We start from the raw sequence: 20,853 nt of genomic DNA on the forward strand, positions 1-20,853 counted from the left end.
GGGTTTGTAGCTTTAGCTTCACTGTTTAATCAGTAATAGGCCTAAATGGATTAAGGAGACAGGAATGGCCTGAAGGAGTGGATGCAGAAGCGGGAGCTGTCAGACGCAGCCAGACTGCTGGCCAGCGTCGCTGCAGGTGAAAATGGGGGCTTATCTTGGAACTACAGATTGGGCACTGTGATTTAAGCAGCTGATGAGGAGAAGACATTCATTTATATTTCCTGTTTATATTTACCCAGCAGGACTTTGGGCTTAAACAAACATTGATCCTGGGACACAACAGCTTGTCTAACCATGACCTCACCTCCTGGCACCATTGTTGAATTTATACCCAAACAACTCCTCAAAGACAGAGGTGACTCCTTCTAGACTATTTGTAAGTGGGCAGAGTCAGAAACATGTACAGTCCCTCGTTCATGGGAGATTCTGCCCAAAGATACACAAGGATGTTAGAGCGTCTGTGTCACTCTGACATCGCTTTGTTTGTCTTGACTACGCAATTAGCTACAAAGCACAGAAATCATCGTGAAACCTGCTGGCCGGGACAGAATAATCATACCAACCACAATGCAATCAGCTCATAGCAACATGTGCTCTCTCTCTCTCTGTTTGAGCATGTTTGTCATACTGCCTACTGTCTTTGAAAAAGGCCCCAATATGTACATTTCCTAGTCACACCAGACAAAAGCCAAATCAGAAAATATCCTAAGACCACCACAGTCAGCTCACACAGTGCTGACAGACAGTGATGCCTGACACAAATGGCTTTGAGTTAAAGATTGAGCAAAGTTTTAAAATCAGAACAATGACACTACCTTCAATTTAAACAAATGTGATCATTTTTTGATGAATTAGTCCAACTCCTAAAAGATAACCCTATAATAATAAGATAAACCCTGTTTCCCTATGTAGCTGCACAGAGTGTAATAAGCCATAATAAGCACGTTTGAAGTATGATGACAACAAATTGATATGAACCAAATTAAATCAGCATTTCCAACTTTGTCAAACATCCGTGTCAACGGGGTCAATTTTGCTCAGAGACAACATGCATCATACACACCTTAGGGTGGAGGGTCTGAGCAACATAGATTTATTGAAACACATATAAGGAACGAGATAACTCTTGAATCTCAAGTTTGGCATCACGAAATGCATTAACTTAAAACAATTTTTAAAAGTTTCAAAAATTAAAACTGCTAATCTAACACACGTTTATACAAAATATGCACACTGTATCTAAATGATGTGAGCTAAAATCCTGCAAGCTTGCTGCTGTCACATGGTGAAGGCCCTCTCAGCCCACCTGAGAGGTTAGCATGCCGTGATATGCTTTCTACTTAATTATTTTTGCTCCCAGTTCTTACCCTCTAAATGGCATCGGCAATTAACAAAAGACCCGACATCATCTTACCTGAATTCCTCAGGATAAATCAACCCTCTTAAGTATCAGCCTTTCCTCAGGGAAAGAGTGAAAGAGAGTGCAAGCCAGGAGTGAGCGAAACGTCAAAGAGGAAGCCCTAGGCTGAATTCCAAAAAGTTATCCCCTCCACTTTTCTGTTGATGGAGGCAAAATCCTTTAAAACAATCAGGACAGAACAAATGCACTTGAGCTGCTGGGCCAAAAGCCACGTGACTCTTTCACACTGAACGACATGGGAGCATTTTGGGGGTCAGGGGAGAGGGGAGGGGTGATGGTGTTTGGGGATGGGGGATGGGGAGGGTCTGGGATATGAGGCCGCTGCACCACAAACTTTGTCTGTTGTTCTATTAGGTATTCTGGAACTGTGGATGTGCAGAGGCTTGCAGTACTGCTGTGGTCAATGGAACATGCTGAAGCGCACACTTTCTTTCAGTGTGGCTGGGGTGTGGTCATGGGGACACATACACGCTTAGAACAGACACATGACCAAAGAGCTGCTTAATAAAATTACACATTGCATGCACGCTCCCCCTAAACATGTAATGACCTTATGGAAATATTGTACAGACAGTAAAAGGCTGCCCAATAATGCATTATAACTATACATTGAAAAATCTGACACGTGAAAGTATTTAGAATATTAGTATTAACACTGCGAGCTATTGTGCATGCATCAACACGAGCCACAGGGTTTGCACACTTTGTTAAAACAGTCACAGCTGCTACAGAGGTTGGATTGTTTGAGAGAAAATAAAGTAATATGAGCTCATCACATCTCAGATGATCTGTGTTAATATTCTGTCTAAACTGAGGGGTTTAGTTTGGAGCAACATTTGTTGGTGGTGCAAAATAATCCAAACATTTAAAATTAAAAGTTCAGCTGAGGTGTGTGAATGTGGGAATGCATGTGGTGTGGAGAGTACTCCCCTCTCCTGTGCTTATACCAGAGTAATAATGCAATACCTTTTTTCTTTTTTTTGCTTATTCGTCCATGATGAGTTAATTTAAAATTTATCTTGTGTGTGGTGTCTAGATGACACTGGCATCACTACATACTGTATAATGGTACATGTCAGTACCATTTACAAAGGGCTGAAAGACTGTGCTGATGCATTTGCCTTATCATATTCCATGTACGTCTTCACATGTAGATATGAGTCAAGTCAAACCTGCGGTCGACCACGTTTCCTCTGGAGGAGGCTGTTGGAGGTGGACAAAATAATGCAGCTGATGTTTATCAGCCAGGTCCCGCTGAGCAGTGGTGTGCTGATGATGTAGGAAGAACTCCGCTGATACAATCTTGAGTTGAAGAGAACTTTATTAACAAGCAGTATCAGATCAGAGCTTCAGGGTCAGATCAGAAAACTCTGCCCTTAACATACAGACAACACAATATATAGCATGGCGTTTTGTCTCCACACTCCACCCATATGTTTCTCATCTTCAAACACCAGATCATGCTCTGGGTATTGTCCCCTCAAACATTACCACCTATAGTTTATCTTTTCCTGATCTAACCCTACGTCGCCCTGTGTGGCCTCACATATCACAACTAAGAGCTGTCTACATTCCAAGCATCATTTTACCCCTGATCATGCTTCATCTGACATATATCTGATATTTGATTGATCTGATCATATACCTCACAGCCAAAAGATGAACCGAGGCAGAGCATCTGCAAACCATTTGACCAACATGATAGTAAGAGCTGCTCTCAGGTTTAATGGCTGCCTTGTCTGAGTTAGATCACTAATGCATGCTGTGTTATCATCTGAATTACAATCGTTTGAGTTTACAAATTTGAATGTGGAAACAGCCCATGAGCATTACATAACATCCTATCAGCTCATGTCGGAAGCACTCTCACTTTGCACTGCTGGCCCTGCCCTGAACGTCTTCCAGTGTGCAGAGTCAAATGTGTTCACCGAGTTTTTGGGTAGTGAATATTAGGATTTGTACACTCTGGTTAAGAGCTGTGAGAAGTCCACTCTTCATATGAGTCAGCTTGTGGTGTCTTGTGCCTAGGGTCAAGGTATCTTTATCTGTCACCGACAAGCATGAGCCCTTCCTTTATTTCAGCATGACAAGTGCGCTTCCTCAAAATGCAGGTCGAACACTAGCAGCTGATCAAAATTCAAAACATAAATCCTTTTTATTGCAGTGTTTGCAAATGATGCAGACAGACAACCTGTAAGACCTGTTATAAATGGTTTTTCCAGAGCTGTGTTTTATATTTATGACACTTGGGCTACCCTGAATTTCCACTATAATTCATGTCAATTTGAGTGAAAGTTGATCAAATTGAAGAGGAATTAAACAGAAGAAGCAGATACAGACAGACACAGAAAGTGACTGCAGCATTGTAAATACTTATTGTGATTATTATTATTATTATCCACATTTATTGAAGTGTTTCTGTTGCACTGACAGCTGCTCACCATCTTAATGTCAAGAGACGTCCTTAGTGCTGCACCACAGCACCATCTGCTGCACAAATATAAAAAAGGTCTGTCAGCTAATTGAATGTGTGTTTCCTCACAGCTAAAGGAGGAGTCTTCATCGGGGTGAATCATGTACTGTAATACACCTCCACCAGAGAAAATTTAACTGCACAATCTCTAATTCTTTCCTCTGTACTGTGCTGTCCTTTTATTGGGGACATTGTCGAGCAAGATCGCCACAGACCCCAGCCATTCGGGCCACAGACTGTTTGTACCGCTTCCATCAGGAAAGCGGTACAGGAACATGGGCCACTAACAGACTGAGGGACAGCTTCCTCCACCTGCACCTTCTGTGTACATTTAAGTACACACACGCTTAACTAAATGGTCAGCCATTTGCATTCAGTATATACATTTTAGTATATTTCAGCTGCTGTTGGTACATTTCACTAGTATATTTTATTTTTTATTGTTTATTGTTTAGTATATTTTCATTTCTGGTATATTTTTATTGCATGTTGGTTTATTTTATTCTAGTATCTTAATTTTATTTTTGAATCTTTCTTATCTTTCTTATTTCTAACATGGGGGTTGCAATGCAAATTTCATTGACATGACATGCTCAATGACAATAAAGAAATCTTGAATCTTGAATCTTCAGCAATTCAGTTCTACCTCAAAATGCCTCTCTTAGCTTTGGATATGTTTGCACACTGCTGCAGATAAATAGCTGATGTGAAGAAGCTCGGGATACAGACACCAACTCGGATCAGGAGCGCTGTGTGCATTCAGGTGATCCAGCGAGACGCCGTCAGGTCAGATACCTGCAGAGAATCTCTCCACTTGTCGCCCACCACCACATCAGCGGAAACAGAGAAGAAGCTGATCAAAGTGCGAGCAAATGAAAGGGAATGAAGGGACACAGTGCCGAGACATACAGTATGAAGATTATGATGAGCACCACAGCACATGTCCCTGGAGGAAACAAAACGGATCAGACATCCTTACAAATGCTTCATCTCATTATCCCCCCGCTCATGTTCAGGCCTCCACCCACCTACAGCTGCAGATCACTGTCATAAAGCATGTTGAACACAGCAAAGCTTAAAAATAGTAAACATTTTCACGAAGTTGTTCTGCCAGGAGAGAAAAGCTTGAGTGACAAGGAAGTGAGGTCCTCTGGGAAAGCCTGCAGTCATTGTTCCACGAGGGACAATATGATAATAAAAAACATTAGAAAACACAGAAAAACATTCTGACAGTGAACGCTCGCGATTACTTTGTGCTTGACATTGTTATGGATTTAAACGTAAACATAATTTCCATATTCTTCACTTTCAGTTGTATTTGCAGTTTAATAGTATGACATCCAAAAATTGGATTACCTCAGAGTCCATACTTGATGCAATGTTTTCTGCACTGTCACTGTTTTTTCCATGTCAGACCAATCCTGTCACTTTGTCTGACACAATATGAGCGACTGAGCTTTTCCAGGATGCTCCTTTCATACCCAATCATGATGCTATCACCTGCTACCAACCAACCTGTTTACCTGTGGAATGATCCAAATGCTTTTGGAGCAGTCAGTCTTTTGTTGCTCCTGTCCCAGCTTGTTTGAAACGCATCAAATTCAGAATAAGCAGATGTTTACAAAAATCAATTAAGCTGATGAGGACGAACATTAAATATATTGTCTTTGTACTGTTTTCAGTTGCGCGCATGTCAAAAAGGATTCGCAGATTCTCACAGTCTGTTTCATTTATGTTTTGCGCAGCGTGCCAACTTTTTGGAATTGTGTTTGTGTGTCTGATGTCCAAATTTGAATTCATTTATTGGAACATCCAATAAATAGCACGTGAGGACAAACATCACTTCACGATGGTATTTAATCAAACGGCTTGTGGCAAATGAAAGATGACAGAACTAAAACTTCAAAATATGCTAAATCTAAGGAAGCTGCTGAGCTAAATAAATTCACAGACATGGCTTACGCTTTGATTTATTATGAATAAATACTGTTACAAAGCAATGGAGCTTTGTAACAGGAAAAGTGACACAAATAAGCGCTGACATAAATTTGACACTGAGCCTTATTTTAGTTAAAATAATGATAAAAATATAGGAAAATCTCATACATTAAAAGAAAACACAGAAAACATGTCATCCTGTACAAACGTAATATACACATCAGAGTTCAGACAGTTGTAGCAACTCTGACAGGCGGTGGAGGGACGAAGGAGGGGAGAGCCACTGATCTTTCAGAGGGAGTCTGAAAGAAAACAAGCCAGTGAATTCACTGTAAATCCACAAGAGTGCTAATCTACCGCTGAGACGCTGTGCGTTTGATTAGAAAGGCTACCTGCTGTAATCTGTTGTAATCAGGGGGAGACTTCAGCCCTCCTGTCAGCAGGTTATGAGGAGTCGTATCTGTCTGGGTTGTTATTGCCTGCCAGTGACAAGACACAATTCACACAACCAACCAGAATAACAGATGCTGAATTCATTGTGCAACATATGAATGAACACATACTGCATGATATTTAGAGTGAGGTATATATTTTACACCCCACAAACTGCCCATCAGCTAATCTGCACAGACACATTCCTGAACATTTAATATGTTGTCCAGTGAAGTGATTCTAACCTTCTCAACTGCTCTGGACCTTGGATATCGTGTCTGCCGACCTGCAAAGCAAGGACAAAAAGTGAATAACATCTGTCACAGAGTCTAAAGAACGTACGTCGCCATGTTTAAGTACTTCACCTGCCTTTGTTCTTGCTGCAGTAGACACAGAAGTAGATGAAGCCGCCCAGCAGGAGCAGGAAGAGGAGGCTGCAGGGGATTCCAGCTGCAATGCCAGCAATGGCAGAGCCACTCAGCCCTTCACCTAATAACAATAATAATAAGCTTTACTTTTAAAGCACCTTTCATACAAGAATTGCAGCTCAAAGCGCTTTACTGCAAAGCAATCACCTGCACTAAGTGCTCCACATAAAAAAAAGCCATAGAATGAACATAAAACTAATGTAAAATGAAATGGAGAATAAAAACCACTTCATAATAATAATAAAATGAAGAATACAAGCATCAAAGGTCTCCACACTCAGACAGCACCAGGACAAACTGTGAGCAATGATATTATCACTGTAGCACCATCACTGACCCTCCTGTGATAAGAAATGCACATCATCTTACCTGGACCAATTCTGTGGACCTCAGATGGCTCTCCTTCGGCCATACGAGCTTTGGGGATGACCCGAAACCTGTACGTCAGTTTGGGATCGAGGCTGAAGATGTCGGCGCTCCTGGCGGAACCAGGTTTCTGCTGGATGGTGTGAAATCTGTTTGAGCCGCCTCTAGTTTGGGTGCCATTGCGGTTTTTCTTCAGGATGTCTGGTCCTTTCATCTGGATGTCAAACCCTTTGCAACAGCAGACACACTTCTGTTTTGTTTGATACTGACGTCAGAGCTGATCCATCACCAGACTCAGTGGTGGTGACAGATCGTTGCGACAGGCCGGGAAAATCCTACCGTTATATTATGTACATAAAAAGAGACATAACAAAAACTGACATTTGCTTTGCAAAGTACTTTTGTCCTTAAACTGTGTTTTCCCCAAGCACAGCTCTGCTCAGCTAGAGGATTCCCACATCCAACATCCCACAATATTTACACCCCTATGTTCCCTGTTGAGTTTCTGCACTGCGTCTGCATTCGTCCTGCAAAATTCTGCTGAGATGCACAAATTCAAAACAAGTTTCTGGGCTCGCATACGATGTTTAAAAGATATCCTTGTGGGAAAAGGAGTTCATTGCTGTGTTACCTGTGACGACAGAGGTGGGCGGGACCTCCCAGGTCAATGTGACGATGGTTCCATCCTGATTAGGGAACAAACTGGAATCTGAGATGGACGGTCCTGGAGAGAGAGGGCAGGAGAGGGGGGGTGAGGGTTTACCAAGACTGGAGAGCTTTGTTTAAAGGGAAAAAGCAACCTCAGGTATTACTCAGCTCTCTGTCTGAGGGCCGATTGTTTCCTTTAACTCTGGTAATGCCAGTAGCACTCACAATTAGAAGCTGAATAATCACTGCACTGTACTTCTGTCATGGAAGAAGAAATCTTTTGCTTTAGTATCAATACAATAATGATATTTCAGCAAGAAGCCCATCTCAGTTTCCAAAGGCCCAAAGTGACATCAAGTCGTTTGCCCAAAAGATGATATAAGGGAATTTTTGTATCTATGAATAACTGGTTATACTGATTGTTTGAGTAGTTGCTGATTAATTTCCAGTCGATTGAGTAGCAAAGACATTCAGCATCACTCTGAAGAACGGCCCCTTCAGAATGCCAAATTACTGAATCAATCATTCATTTATAAGCGGCAGTTTAATATTTTAGCTGGTTCATGTGGAGCTAAATTTAGTTAAACACGGTATTAAAACGTGTCACGTTACATGAGCTCATACGTTATGCATATAAAACCTTCATGGGAAAGTAATTAGTAACTCTCGCCGTCCTCTGTATGTAATAAATCAGTAAACACAGCATTTCTCTGTGCAGCAGAGCAGAAGTTGCATGATGTGAATCTAGCGAAGAACAAGAACTGTACTCAACACCAGCACAATCGTCCACCTCTTAACTGAACCTCCCTCCTCTGGCTGCCCAGCGGGTTGCGGCAGGTGCACGTGTAGTTTTGGAGGAGAAAGTTGCTGACGTTGTAATCTCGAATCCTGAGCCGTGTGGTGTCACTGCTGATCTGGTGCGTTGCCCCGACGGCGACGGCCTGGCCGCCTTTGGACCATGACACCGCGGCTTTGGGCGAGGCCTCGCTCACACAGTGGATGGTGACCACTATCCTGCCCTCAGAGTCCACCGTGGTTCTCACAGCTGGCAGGAACTCCACTGGACTGCCTGGGGAGGATGAGCTTCTTGTTAAAGTCACAACACCATGCCGAGGTGTCACTTTCTGAACGGCAGATTGCGAGACTTACTTGCAGTCACGTTGCACTCGTTCTGTTGGATTGGGTGATGTGCTGCGCAGGCGACAGTTCTCCCGTTGAGGTTGTCTGAGGCGGTGACAGTCAGGCTGAAGTTCCCTGCTCCTATGCTGGTGTTGCTTAACTCTGGGAAAGAAAGCTGAGCATGTGGCGTTCCCCCGGACCACCGACAGTCGTACTGCAGGTCGACGTTATTCGCCGACTGCACAGAGCACATCGGGTCGTCCGGCGGCTTCTCTGCCCAAAGAGAAAATTGATCAGAAATTATTAAACTGAACTAAGCAGTCTTCTTCATTGAATTTAATTCTAGTGCTTTATTCAAAAGCTTGCTAATAAAAGGTCTTTGTAGGATGAAAGATGGTAGAAGACTGTAATCCTACAGCTCTACTGAAAACATTACAATAACTGAAACTAGATGTACAAGGCTTTAAATTATGGATGTCAGTTCAAAACCGTAGTTTCATCATTCCTGGTGCAACCAACTCATAATATTCTTCAGGTCATACAGAGGCAAATGAGAGACTGGTGAAATCCTCTCACGTGCACACACTGAACAGATCAAACATACCGTAAATGTTTAAACTCGTGCTCTGTCGGCGCTGTTCTTTAGTCTGCTCGTTGAGCAGCGTGCACGTGTAAACGCCTCCTTGGCTGGTCTGGACATTTGTTAGGTTTAGGACCCCTCCGCGGGAACCAGAAAGGGTCCGACCACCAAACGCCCACTCAGCAGTTGGCGGTGGGAGTCCGTCGGCCCGGCAGGAGAGGCTCAGAGAGGCTCCCGACACGTAGAAAGGCTGAGCTGGACTGGCTTCTAGTGTTGGCTCGTCTGGTCCATCTGTAACAGACCAAGAAGAGCAAAGAGAGTTAGATTGGAGTGAGGGGGATGCAGACAGAGAGAGCTTTTAGAAAGAGTTAGTCTTACACAGCACGGTGACGTTCATGTGAGCTGTCTCGCTGCTGAAGGGGTTTGTCAGTGACACCGTGTAGCGCCCTGTGTCGTTTCGGTTTGGCCTGAGGATCACGAGGCTCCGGTCCTCCACCAAGTAGCGCGAGTTGGTGTTTATCTCTACGCCGCCGAAGAACCACATCTGCTCCTCAATAACTCCTTGCTGCATCCTGTACTGCAGGGTGAACCGCTGACTTCCCTCGACGACCAAATCAGGCTGTGCACTCAGAGTCACGTTGTGGATGGTCTCTGCGAAAGAAACGGGGACGGGACGGCGGAACAAGTGGATGAAGTGCTTAAATCATATGGCTGTTACACTTGTTTTCCTTTCAAATGCACCGAAGTGGCGCTAATCCAGATTGAATTTGAAAGATAATCAAGCGTGAAACTTTCTGGATGCTGCGTTTGCTTTCCTTGACCACATTACACAGTGCAGAGGCGGCCACATATTAGTACCCCGGAGCTGGAAGGGATTCAGAGTCTTAGTGTAATCCATTTCATGCATTTTTAAAACACTACACGGTAAATACTGTCAAGAATTAAAGGTAAGAAACTAAAAATGTTGCCGTCTCGACTCAAATGTTGGATCTGCATAATTGTGAAGTGCAGTCCACCGTCGCTTGAGGAAACTGGGGAGCTTTTGTAGACACAGCCAGTGACTGAAACCCCCCCCCCCCCATTTGTTGTGACAACATTGAACTTTCCATTTTTCTCCAGGCAGCAATATAAGCTGCGCAACAACAAAATATGTGTGATAGCATCGACAGTAGGTTCAGAGCTCAGTCGGGGACTCACCAAACACTTTCAGAGTGAAAGTAGTCGAGGATTTTCCCAGTCCTGACTTGGTCATTTCCACAGTGTAGTTACTGGTATAGTTAAGCGGCACATTCACAAAGGTAAGGGATCCATTTAGTTCAATCCTGAGCACTTTCCTGCTGTTAAGCGGGATGTCCGGCGGAGCAGGTGAGTTAATAGTCCATGTGACAACAGGTAAATCACTCATAAGCCAGGTAACTGCTGGGTCAGGGGCTCCACTGAAGGACACAGCCAGAGTCACATTGCTGCCAGCTACAGCATTCACCTGAGAGGGGCCAGCAGGCGAAACCAGCAGGTCACTGCGTGCACCTGTCCAAGAGGAGCCAACTCATTCATTAAAAGAGGAAACATTCAGTTTCAGCTGATGCAGTAAATGATATGAGGCTGGTATCCTGCGCTTACACTGTGTCTGTTCCTGTTCAAATGAACAGAAATCAGTAGAATTAATGTGGTTCAACGCGAATCTTAAACAAAAGTGAACAATATAAGCAACAGACACACAAATGAGACGAAACAAAGCAAAGCAAAGAAGCGTCCAGCTCGCAAACTAGAACCTGGATTCAGGTTTAATCTCACCTTGACAAGTGAAGATCAGTAAAATGGGCAGAAAAAATGCGTTTAACCTCTTAAACTCATCCAGCAGCGTCATTTTAACCAAACAGAGCGACAGCCGAGAGGCTCACGAGTTCAACAGCGACCGGCAAAGAATAAAGAGAGCTGCGGATCCTGCGCTGCGCTCTCGAGCTCAAGCCGTCAGCAGCGCGCGTGAGCGGTTTACCTGAGCAGGTACAGGACTTGACTGGGCAGAGACCACGCCCCTCCTCTAAGATCACCGCACTATTTCTGTGTTGGTGAGGAAGGTGATGTTTCACTTTACGGTGTTCCCTCTGAGGAAGGCGCATGATGATTTGTGGACGTGGGGGTTCAGTTTGTAAATCCAGTTCTGTGTCGTGTTACGGGGTCTCTGTGCGTCATGGAGTCAACCTGACAGAATAATGTGAGAACGTTAACTGACCCTGATCCTGTTAAATGACCTTCATACTTTATATTCTCTTACAGACTCCAGTGTCAGTTAATTAGGTACATTCATACACTAAAAATAATTCAGTCTAATGCAAACCTCTGCCTGCAGCACATCCTCTCTTCATGTATGGACACCAAGTGTTTAATATTGAATAAACAAGATGTTTTTTAATAAATAATCACATTAATAAATACAAGTGTTACGTGTAATATGACCATGCCATTGTGAAAAAATCCAGTAAAAGTTTAAAACTTGCAGCTTGTTATATTATTTAATCTAATTTCAATTAATTCCAGATGTTTTTACTTTAACATGTTCCAAAAATTTTACACCATTTTTCCCCAAATGACTGTTTCATCTCATAAATGAAACAAACTGGGTGGTGGCTGTTGCTTGCTGGCCTGGATTAGCAGACAGATCCAAGTATTTTTAAACACAAATTGCTGGAATTCAACAAACATGAAATAAAATAAACCCTGCTTTTGTGAAAAAATTAGATTTTTTTTTTTAAAAAAAGGTACTGGATTGATTCACAATCCAATTGTCAAATTGTTTGAACTGTTTTACAGAGCTTGATCCTCATTCTGGAGGATATTGTTTTGTGATGCATGTGTTTCTAATATTTTGTCCACCCCACTCATATCAGACTACGTTAGAAACACCCTGCTGTGCAGCACATTACGGTTCAACAGCAGCACAGACTGCAGCCTCCAAAATGATCACACAGTCGACTTAACACTTCTCAAACACTGTTTCGACAAAGCCGGAGCATTATAACCTTCATAAAAGAGAGGATTTACTGCAGGACTCCTGTACAAGACTGAAATAGGTTTAGCCAGGTGTACCTAAAAATCTGGCAGTGTTTGTCAGCTGTACCTCCAAGTATTGCTGCTTAATTCAACGTTAAATTACAACACGGTAAGAACACCGCTTCAGCAGTAATAAATCCACCAGGATGGAACACTTGATGCAATAAATCCCCCGGTCTCACCACCAATCTTACAAAGAATACCCCACTTCTCCCACCACAATTTGTCACAGGTGTTAACAATGTGACTACATTGGCACTTGCGTGTTGTGGAAAGGTTCAGTGTGCTGAAAATGACTGTTTTGGACTGGAAAAGGTGAATTTTCAGATACAGCAATAGCAACATCTTTCCAGGGAATTAGAATGTGTTGATTTTATTGTTACTTGCAGCCTGCATTAACCTGTGGGGAATAGATATTGTTAGTTCAAACCACCAAGAGATGCCAAAAGAACAGTCACAGGTGTATTTAGATATGAAAAAGACTGGCTGCTTTATTGTCATGGTAATGTTCTGTACAATCAACAGTGAACTGAGGCGCTTGCGGTAAAATTCTCTCCTTTCTCATACTGAGAGACACCGTCTAGGCAGTCCCGAAACCCAGTTAAAATCACACAAACTACACAAATAACCAGCAGACTTGACACTAATCTTGAAGGATATAATCATCTCAACATGTTCGGGTCCATATTTACATAATATCATTTACAATAACTGCACCTCTCAACATGTGCGACAACAGACGTACAAGATTGAACAGCTGAGCCGAGCTACTGTTGCTAACGTGCATCGCACTGGTGGCGCTTATGTGCGGGGCAAATTAAACAGCAGCATGAATGACAGGAAGCTGGGTTTAAATTATTGCATAAAGGCTACTTGTCTAAAGTTAGATTAGCAGCCTGTGATACAGATGAACCATCCATGTAAGTTAAAATGCACACAAAAGACAAGATGATCCTCATGGGGTAGTCTGGGTCTGCTGCAGGACAGTGTTTCTCAGTACTCCTCCTCTCCTGTTGGTACCTCCCTGCATATCCTGAGGAGTCGCGGCCTCAAACAGAGGGATTAGACCGATACATAAGCTCGTCCTCGGGGCTCGCATATGTAATACAGTCCAGTTATTCATTAGAGAGTCCTGCGAGGAGAGAAGAGAATGCAGATTTGTAATTCAAGACAAGAGTTGCAATTAAAATCTTTAATTAGTTTTGCTTCTGTCACCACAAGACACAAAATACTCTTTGTCAAAGCAATTAATTAGTGTTCCTACAATGAAGGGACGGTGATATCAGAGGTGTAACATTAATATTCCAAGCAAACAATTCTATCATTCATCACAAGAAGTACATTTTCTGCACGCACACAAAATGTATCGAGTCATAATCAAGAGGCAGATATAAGTTTATTAAGAATAATGGATTTTTTGGTTTGCAGTGTTCCCCCACAAATTATTCAGTAATGATTCGCTCCAGCCTTTCCAACAAACCCTTAAATAAAACTTAGCCTACTGCTCACCCAAAAAACATCTAAATATTATGAATACTTGATGTCATGATGTATAAAAAGAATCGTGTTTCCCAAGCTTTTCCAAGTAATGGAATTTATAAGTTGTGATTACAACTTCTACAGAAGAGACTGAAAAACATGGAGAGTCAATAAATAAAAAATAAAGCCTTTGCTAAACTTACAGACCCTTTTTTAGTTGTTTTACTTGTTGTGGCTCAATAAAAGCATATCTTTACAAATAACTGCTAATTGTTACTGAATCTGCCAAAGATGTGATGACTTAAATGAACATATTTGGTTAGTTATAATAATCTAGCTCCAGTCAGACTCTCCAGTGATACTCACCCATCTGCTGTGCTCTGCGCTCCCCTGCTTATGCTCCTAAAGCCTCTATACCCTCCCTGCCTCCTTCAGCTTGCCCACCAGGTCGTCCACCGTCTCCACCTTCATCCCCGCCTGTCTCTGCGGGGGCTCATCGACTCTCAAAACCTCCAACCGTGATGTGAGGTCCACACCTAAGTCTGCAGGCTTCATGTTAGCTATCTTCTTCTTCTTGGCTTTCTGAAAGTAGGAAAACACAGGAGAATTTTCTCTCTTTGTAGCTCTGTGCTACAAATCCAAGTTCATTCTTCTTCCTCCTTCCTGCTTCTTGCATTTCCGTCTTGTGCTACCTACCATGATATTAGGCAGGGTGGCGTATCTGGGGGTGTTGAGTCGGAGGTCTGCGGTTACCACTGCTGGTGTTTTGATCTTAATAGTTTCCAGGCCGCCATCAATCTCTCTCACCACTTTAATCATGTCTCCTTCCAATGAGACCTCTGATGCAAAGGTACCCTGCAATATGACGATACCGAACAAATTCACTACACCAAATCCACAAATGCACCATTTGGAAAACAATGAAAGACTTTTGTACATCGTAATTTCTAATGCGCCATTGTTCCCGTGCCCTGCTTAACCTGTACACTGTGAGGCAACATGTTATGAAAGTGCTCCATCTATTGGTCACCAGTGGAACTTTACCTCAGCTGTCCGAGCAGCCTTTGACCTGCATTGCTGATCTGCGCAGGATCACTGCAGCTCTTACTGACTCGAACTAGTCTCTGCTAACTTTGATAAGGCAGTCTGGGCCGGGGGCATAGCCTGATATCAGCACTGCTATGTCTCACATTTGACACATGCAAAGACAAACGTCTTTTGGGACATGCTGGCTGGGTCCTGTTAAGAATTAATACACTAATACAAGTCAGAACTTACTTGGGGCCAGTCCAGTAGGGCTGCTGTCATCTGACCTGTCTGATTGCAGTCATCATCGATGGCCTATGAAAGCAACACAAGTTCATTAAATGAAGGCAACAGTTCTGCAAGATCTGAATATTCAGTATAGTATAAAAGCAGAAAGCATGATCTGATTTTAAATGAGCACAATGCAAAACTGATCCAATTTTCTTTTCACCTGTTTGCCAAGGATGACCAGTTGAGCGTCCTCCTTCTTGGCCAAAGCAGCCATGATCTTGGAGACCTGCAGGGGTCCCAGGGTGTCATAGTCTTTCCCAGCCACTTCCACATGAATGCCACGGTCTGCTCCCATAGCAAGGGCAGTGCGGATAGTCTCCTAATGGAGGGCGAAATATGGGTCAAAGAATTAGTATTCGGGGGGGAATTTGAATAATTGGTTGGTGCTGCTCCCCAATTAAAATGTGTAACCAAATCACAAAGTAATAAAACAAAATGTGGTAGGGCTTAAAATTCATATCACATTTGTCTCCATTTCAATAAATGTAACACTAACTACTTTATACATCAATGTTTAATATTTCCTTCTTGCTCACTTCTGAAGTTTGGTCCTAATGACAATGTCACTAATTAAACCAGGGATGGGGAGCGTCTGGCCTCCTGGCTGCATACGACCCGCAAGACAATTTACAAATACAAAAGCGAAACTTCTCTAGACAGCTATTACCTTTAACCAGTGATGAAAGAAAATAACATAAAATAGTACACTAACACATCCTTCTGAGAGGTACCTGAACACAACACGCACATAGCGGCTGATGTCACATTAATTCATGACGGCGACCACCAAGGAGACAAAAGTAGATGCGTTGTGTTGTGCTTTCTGAGAGAAATCGACTGACCATTATTTTTGTGGAAGTATAAGCCAGTGTCATTACAGCTTGAAACAAGCTAAACTGGATGAGCTACAAGGACAAATACACTTTGATAAAGTTAACGGCCTGTGGCAGAGTTTGTGTCCCAAAAAGCAGCTTTCATAAGACCACATTCTGACAGAGACGGTCTTATGCAGGCAAGCTTTGTGGTGAGTGAGCTAATAGCTAAGAAACTGAAACCTCCCAGAAGGAGAATTTGTGAAGGAGAGCCTTGTTGCTGCTGTGGAGCTGCTAACACCACACAAAGTAAAACTGTTCCAAAGTGTCAGTTTGTCTGGAATAATTCATGGAGATAAAGGAAAACCTGATGTGGAAACTCAGTGATAGAAAGTGTTTGTGTGATGTGACCTTCATGGTCGACATTACCAAGAACCTCTTGAAGCTGAACCTCAAGCTCCAGCAGCTTCTCAGCTCTCTGCTTTCAAATGTGACAATATTTGAGGAGAAATAAAAGCTGTGGCAGCTGGAAAGAGGAAACACTGCATTTTGCCACTCTGCAAGAACGAAAGCCTGCTGTGATCTGAATGTGGTGGTTTCAGGACATGAAAAGTAAACAAGGGGAACAGAACACATTTCTACGCTGATGTGTCTGACAACCTACAACACAAAATCACTGAACTGCAAAGCAACAACCTGCCACTGTGAGCAGCTCTTTCCAAAAGTGATTCTTGCAAAGAGTCAGTTTCGCTTAAGACTGACTGACCCAAACCTGGAAAACAAGCTGCGAGTAGCATCATCATCATCGCTACAATCTGACATCAGACACCTCGCTAAAGAGAAGCAGTTTCAGCCTTTGCAGAAGTTTGTGGGATATATGTATTCAGTAATTTAGTAATGCCCTCAAAGGATGTTCTAAAAATTTTAATGGCCCTTGACAGGAAAAAGGTTCCCCACCCTGAATTAAACATTCTGGGCCTGAAATCTTGTTGCTGTAACTATTCTTGGTTTCTACACAGGAGATGCCAGCAATCTACTTAAATAAAAAGTGTAATATAAGTAAACACGGCCCTGACAACAGTTATTATGAAATTATTTCTATAATGATATGTGCGACATAGACAAATGGCACAAATAATGAGCTAAATATTTTTATCCAGTCTCACTGCTTGATTATGCAAGATAGGATGAGCAATTTTCAATTATTACGCTTCAGTTGTTAATATATTGAATTGATATAATAATTAATATATATATATATATATAATATAATTTATCTATTAATTAGTATTTCTTACACTAAATCAACACTTAATTAGTGAATGACTACCCGGAAAGATTACAAAAGATAAAGCTGAAGCCCAGCAAAAACTATAAAGTCTGACTAGGAGTAGAAAGTAGTTGTCGACCGATACAGGTTTTTCAAAGGCCTATGCCAATATATAGACAGCAGGGCGGCCAACGGCTGACATATAATGACACTACCATGCTGTTGTCTCGGACATGTCTGCAGATTTTTTTTTTTTTAGTTTAATCGGCCTTGTGATTGCAGGCACTGGCTGATGGTGATTCTCTCAAAATGCCAGATATTGGCCCCATTAATTGGCTGACTGATTAATCAGTCTACCACTGGAGAGAACTCCTTCAAAAGTAGGCCACCTGTCACCCCACACTGTACTTCTCCAGGACATTGGTTAACAAGGCAGGGATGCAGAGTCTGGCGCCATCTCACCCACCTGTGCTTGCTGTGGCCCACAGCTGACAGCCACAACCTCCTTAATAAGCTTCTTCTCCTTCAGCTTGACCGCCTCCTCCACAGCGATCTCGCAGAAGGGGTTCATTGAGTGCTTAACACCATCCGTCACCACGTTGGTGTTGTCCGGCTTCACACGAATCTGAGGAGGAAGATCACGGGAGAGGATCACTACAGGGGTGCCGGATGACAAACAGAACAGCCTGGATTCTAGGGCAAGCTGTTGGTAAATGAGCCAGCAAACTGTCTAAAAAGGTGAAAAACAAACCACTGAGTGATGCATGTTTAAACAGGTGCCCTGTGGCTGGAGAGTATGTCTTCATTTTTGGATGAGCTCTCATCCTGTCTTTTATTGCCCTGCATTATTTGAATATAAAATGATAGAGAAGAACTTCCCCTGAGGGTAGGAAACATAGGGAGGGATTTGACCCCATTCAGTCACGAGAGCAACAGTGAGGTTTGGTGCTGGCGCCGATGTTGAGCGATAAGGCCTGAATCACAGATCAGGTTCCTATTCATATCAAAGGCATTCGGTGTGGTCGAGGTCATGGCTCTCTGTCGGGCCAGTCAATTTCTTCCACACCAAATTGGAAAAAGCATTTCTTTGTGCATGGGGGCACAATCATGTTGAAACAGAAGAGGGTTTTTCCCAAACTGTTACCACAAAAGTGGCCTGATAATGTCGGCAGCAGATGTGTCAGTATTGAGCACCGAAACTGTACAGATCCTGCAGAGGGCAGCTGAAGCAGGAGTGTTCCTGCTGTTACATGAATCAGCTGCTAACAGATATTGAATACTGCTGTTGAGCATCATCTCTAAGAGGCAACATGAGGTGAAAGAAATACTGAGGATGCAATAATTGCGTGACTGCACCGTACACTATTGTCTGACAGACAAAAGTCGGGGAAAGCCCTTATATATTATTGAGGAGTACATACAAGTTGTTCAGCCAGACATTAGGTTACGCAACTTGACAACACCTGGAAGACAGCAGCTCAGGCAACATTGCATAGATGCCAACAATAATGCAATTATTCATCATGCGTGATAATATAAGTGACCACATGAGTTTAGCTGCAGATAGACAAGTTATCTGTCAAATATGTAAGCAGTTAGTTCTGTTCCTTGGCTCCTGTGCCACAGCCAGCTGGCGTCTGGCTAATGTTAGCTAGCAGAACACAGAAAAGTCAAGTAAGTGAGGGCAGGCTAATTTGTTTTAAAAACGTAAATAAGGCCATTGAAACAGCAGAAGGATATTACCTTAACGGCGTAGTCAATGACACGCTTTACTCCGACGAGAACACGGCCAGACATTGTAGCTGAAACGTTTTACTACACAGTAGTAGACGGCTAACGTGAAAGAGTCACCGCAATGAACCTTCACCCTAGAAGGAGAGATCGGACTGATTTTAGGGTGATTCCAGGGGAGGGAGCTGAGGGGACCGCCTACCAGTCCAGCCAATGAGAAGCTGAAGAAATGAACACTCTCTACACTGATTGGCTGATATGTGCTTGTAGCTGTTGTTAAATTCAACAAAAGTCAGTCATTGCCATTATTTCAGTAAGTGAATAGTGGCTATAACTTGCTCGGGATTTTTGGGAAAGCGTCTTAAATCCATTGTAGTGTTCACTGTCGATTGCCCGATTGTCTAAACTGCTCAAACTGTGGGAATTACGACAAATCACCTGTAAATAATATGGTGTTCCTAATATCTGTGTCGCAAACAAACCCGGCGAAGAAAGGTTCCGCTTTCAGTGGGGCAAAGTTCACAACAAACGGTAGAGTCACATAATGAGGGTTAAATAAGTTGAGCTTCAAACACTGAAGTTACACACCAGCGTGACTTGAAAACATATGATGGCGGTTTTAGGGTTTAACTTTTAATCATATCTGGGTTTTTCTGTCCTCTAATAAAGATGAGTAGACATATTTTAAAAAACACTGTGAATGAATAAATCATAATCTTTTATTTTACTGGTTTCTTGTACCTATGATAAAAATGACTTGTACACTTGTTTCAATTTTATTTTTCTCTCCACATCATTTGCTCCTAACTTGTGCCTGATTTTTTAACATTAAATGTATTGTTTTCCTGTTTCTTGTTCTTTGGTTTTTGCAAACTGAGAGAGGGAGAATCATAGCTGGAGATGTATGGGATCATCTGAGAGTTGCTTTTTTCACCACCTATACTGGCAACTCAACTTAAAATTGTCAGACTGGACAAATGCATAATAGGCCATTTTGCCTATTTGGCTAATTTAAGAGGCCGCAACATTCCTCTGAAATAGTTTTAAAAGAGACCTTACAATTTCTCATTTAAAGCCTTGATGTAATAAAGCAGCAAAAAGCATTATATTGAGAGGTATCTCCAATATGTAGTGTGCCCTCTCTGACACAAATAGTATGTACAAAATATTAGAAACACAGCTCAGTTAGGTGTACCTCATAAACTGATAATTGGGTGCGGTGTTGGTAACTAAGTAGATTTACCCAAGCATTGTACTTTGTACACAGTACATTTTTGGGGTATATTTTCTTCTTATTATTACTTAGTATTTTCATTGTATGCTACTTTTACTTCTACCCCACTACTTTCAGAAGCAAATACTTCACTACATATATTTGACAGTTATAGTTACTAGTTACTTTTCAAAATGAGATAAAAACGTGTATAAAAAAATATGATACCGTGTTATAAATTATACCTCTGAAGTGTGGTTTAGATTTAAATACTGGCTGAAGCATGGCACTGGACATTTAAGTGCTACTGGAAGAGTTGACTTTCTCTGGATAAATACTAAACGCCAAAAATTTACAAAAAGCAACAGATTGACAAAGAAATGGAGAAACAGCGTTAATAATAAAGGTAATGGGAATTAAAGCAACCAGCAGGAAGATCTTAACATTGAAATGAACTTTGGACTGGGATGTAGGAGACGCTACATTTTGCAAGTTAAGTCTTAATTCTCTTAGCATCAGTGGAAATAATAGTTCTGTATCACAGCCTTTACGTTTCATAGCCCATTATGCTTGTTC

At 42.3% G+C, this 20,853-nt stretch overlaps 2 protein-coding genes across 3 annotated transcripts; both read right to left on the minus strand.

Annotated features, from left to right (window-relative positions):
• Positions 1-5,847: 5,847 nt before the first annotated feature.
• vsig10l (V-set and immunoglobulin domain containing 10 like) lies at positions 5,848-11,369 on the minus strand. 2 transcript variants are annotated; one of them, XM_041942878.1, is made up of 12 exons: positions 11,199-11,369; positions 10,602-10,931; positions 9,783-10,055; positions 9,429-9,695; positions 8,855-9,097; positions 8,496-8,774; positions 7,689-7,781; positions 7,061-7,285; positions 6,633-6,752; positions 6,509-6,549; positions 6,224-6,310; positions 5,848-6,133 (listed from the first exon to the last, which is right to left on the minus strand). In XM_041942878.1, the coding sequence occupies exons 1-12, from the start codon at positions 11,269-11,271 to the stop codon at positions 6,059-6,061; spliced, it is 2,106 nt and encodes a 701-aa protein (XP_041798812.1). In that variant the 5' UTR covers positions 11,272-11,369; the 3' UTR covers positions 5,848-6,058. The 2 variants fall into 2 exon arrangements, 1 of the variants encoding a protein (XP_041798812.1); XR_006007043.1 differs by having other exon boundaries at positions 6,079-6,133; positions 6,629-6,752.
• Positions 11,370-12,903: 1,534 nt separating this feature from the next.
• etfb (electron transfer flavoprotein subunit beta) lies at positions 12,904-19,214 on the minus strand. The gene is made up of 7 exons (XM_041943012.1): positions 19,077-19,214; positions 17,800-17,958; positions 15,412-15,570; positions 15,213-15,275; positions 14,631-14,789; positions 14,301-14,516; positions 12,904-13,587 (listed from the first exon to the last, which is right to left on the minus strand). The coding sequence occupies exons 1-6, from the start codon at positions 19,128-19,130 to the stop codon at positions 14,346-14,348; spliced, it is 765 nt and encodes a 254-aa protein (XP_041798946.1). The 5' UTR covers positions 19,131-19,214; the 3' UTR covers positions 12,904-13,587; positions 14,301-14,345.
• Positions 19,215-20,853: the final 1,639 nt, after the last annotated feature.

Source organism: Chelmon rostratus, chromosome 8, assembly GCF_017976325.1.
Source record: "Chelmon rostratus isolate fCheRos1 chromosome 8, fCheRos1.pri, whole genome shotgun sequence".
NCBI classification, from domain to species: domain Eukaryota; kingdom Metazoa; phylum Chordata; class Actinopteri; order Chaetodontiformes; family Chaetodontidae; genus Chelmon; species Chelmon rostratus.

What these genes read in the sequence shown, in the direction of transcription:
- etfb (XM_041943012.1), bottom strand. Translation starts at nt 19,130, where the DNA reads ATGTCTGGCCGTGTTCTCGTCGGAGTAAAGCGTGTCATTGACTACGCC. An exon ending in GTGGGCCACAGCAAGCACAG is followed by an intron (nt 15,571 to 17,799) that starts GTGGGTGAGATG and finishes GCCCTCCATTAG; the next exon opens with GAGACTATCCGCACTGCCCT. An exon ending in CCACCCTGCCTAATATCATG is followed by an intron (nt 14,517 to 14,630) that starts GTAGGTAGCACA and finishes TCCTACTTTCAG; the next exon opens with AAAGCCAAGAAGAAGAAGAT.
- vsig10l (XM_041942878.1), bottom strand. Translation starts at nt 11,271, where the DNA reads ATGACGCTGCTGGATGAGTTTAAGAGGTTAAACGCATTTTTTCTGCCC. An exon ending in GGTCCACAGAATTGGTCCAG is followed by an intron (nt 6,753 to 7,060) that starts GTAAGATGATGT and finishes TATTGTTATTAG; the next exon opens with GTGAAGGGCTGAGTGGCTCT. An exon ending in CTACTGCAGCAAGAACAAAG is followed by an intron (nt 6,550 to 6,632) that starts GCAGGTGAAGTA and finishes CTTGCTTTGCAG; the next exon opens with GTCGGCAGACACGATATCCA.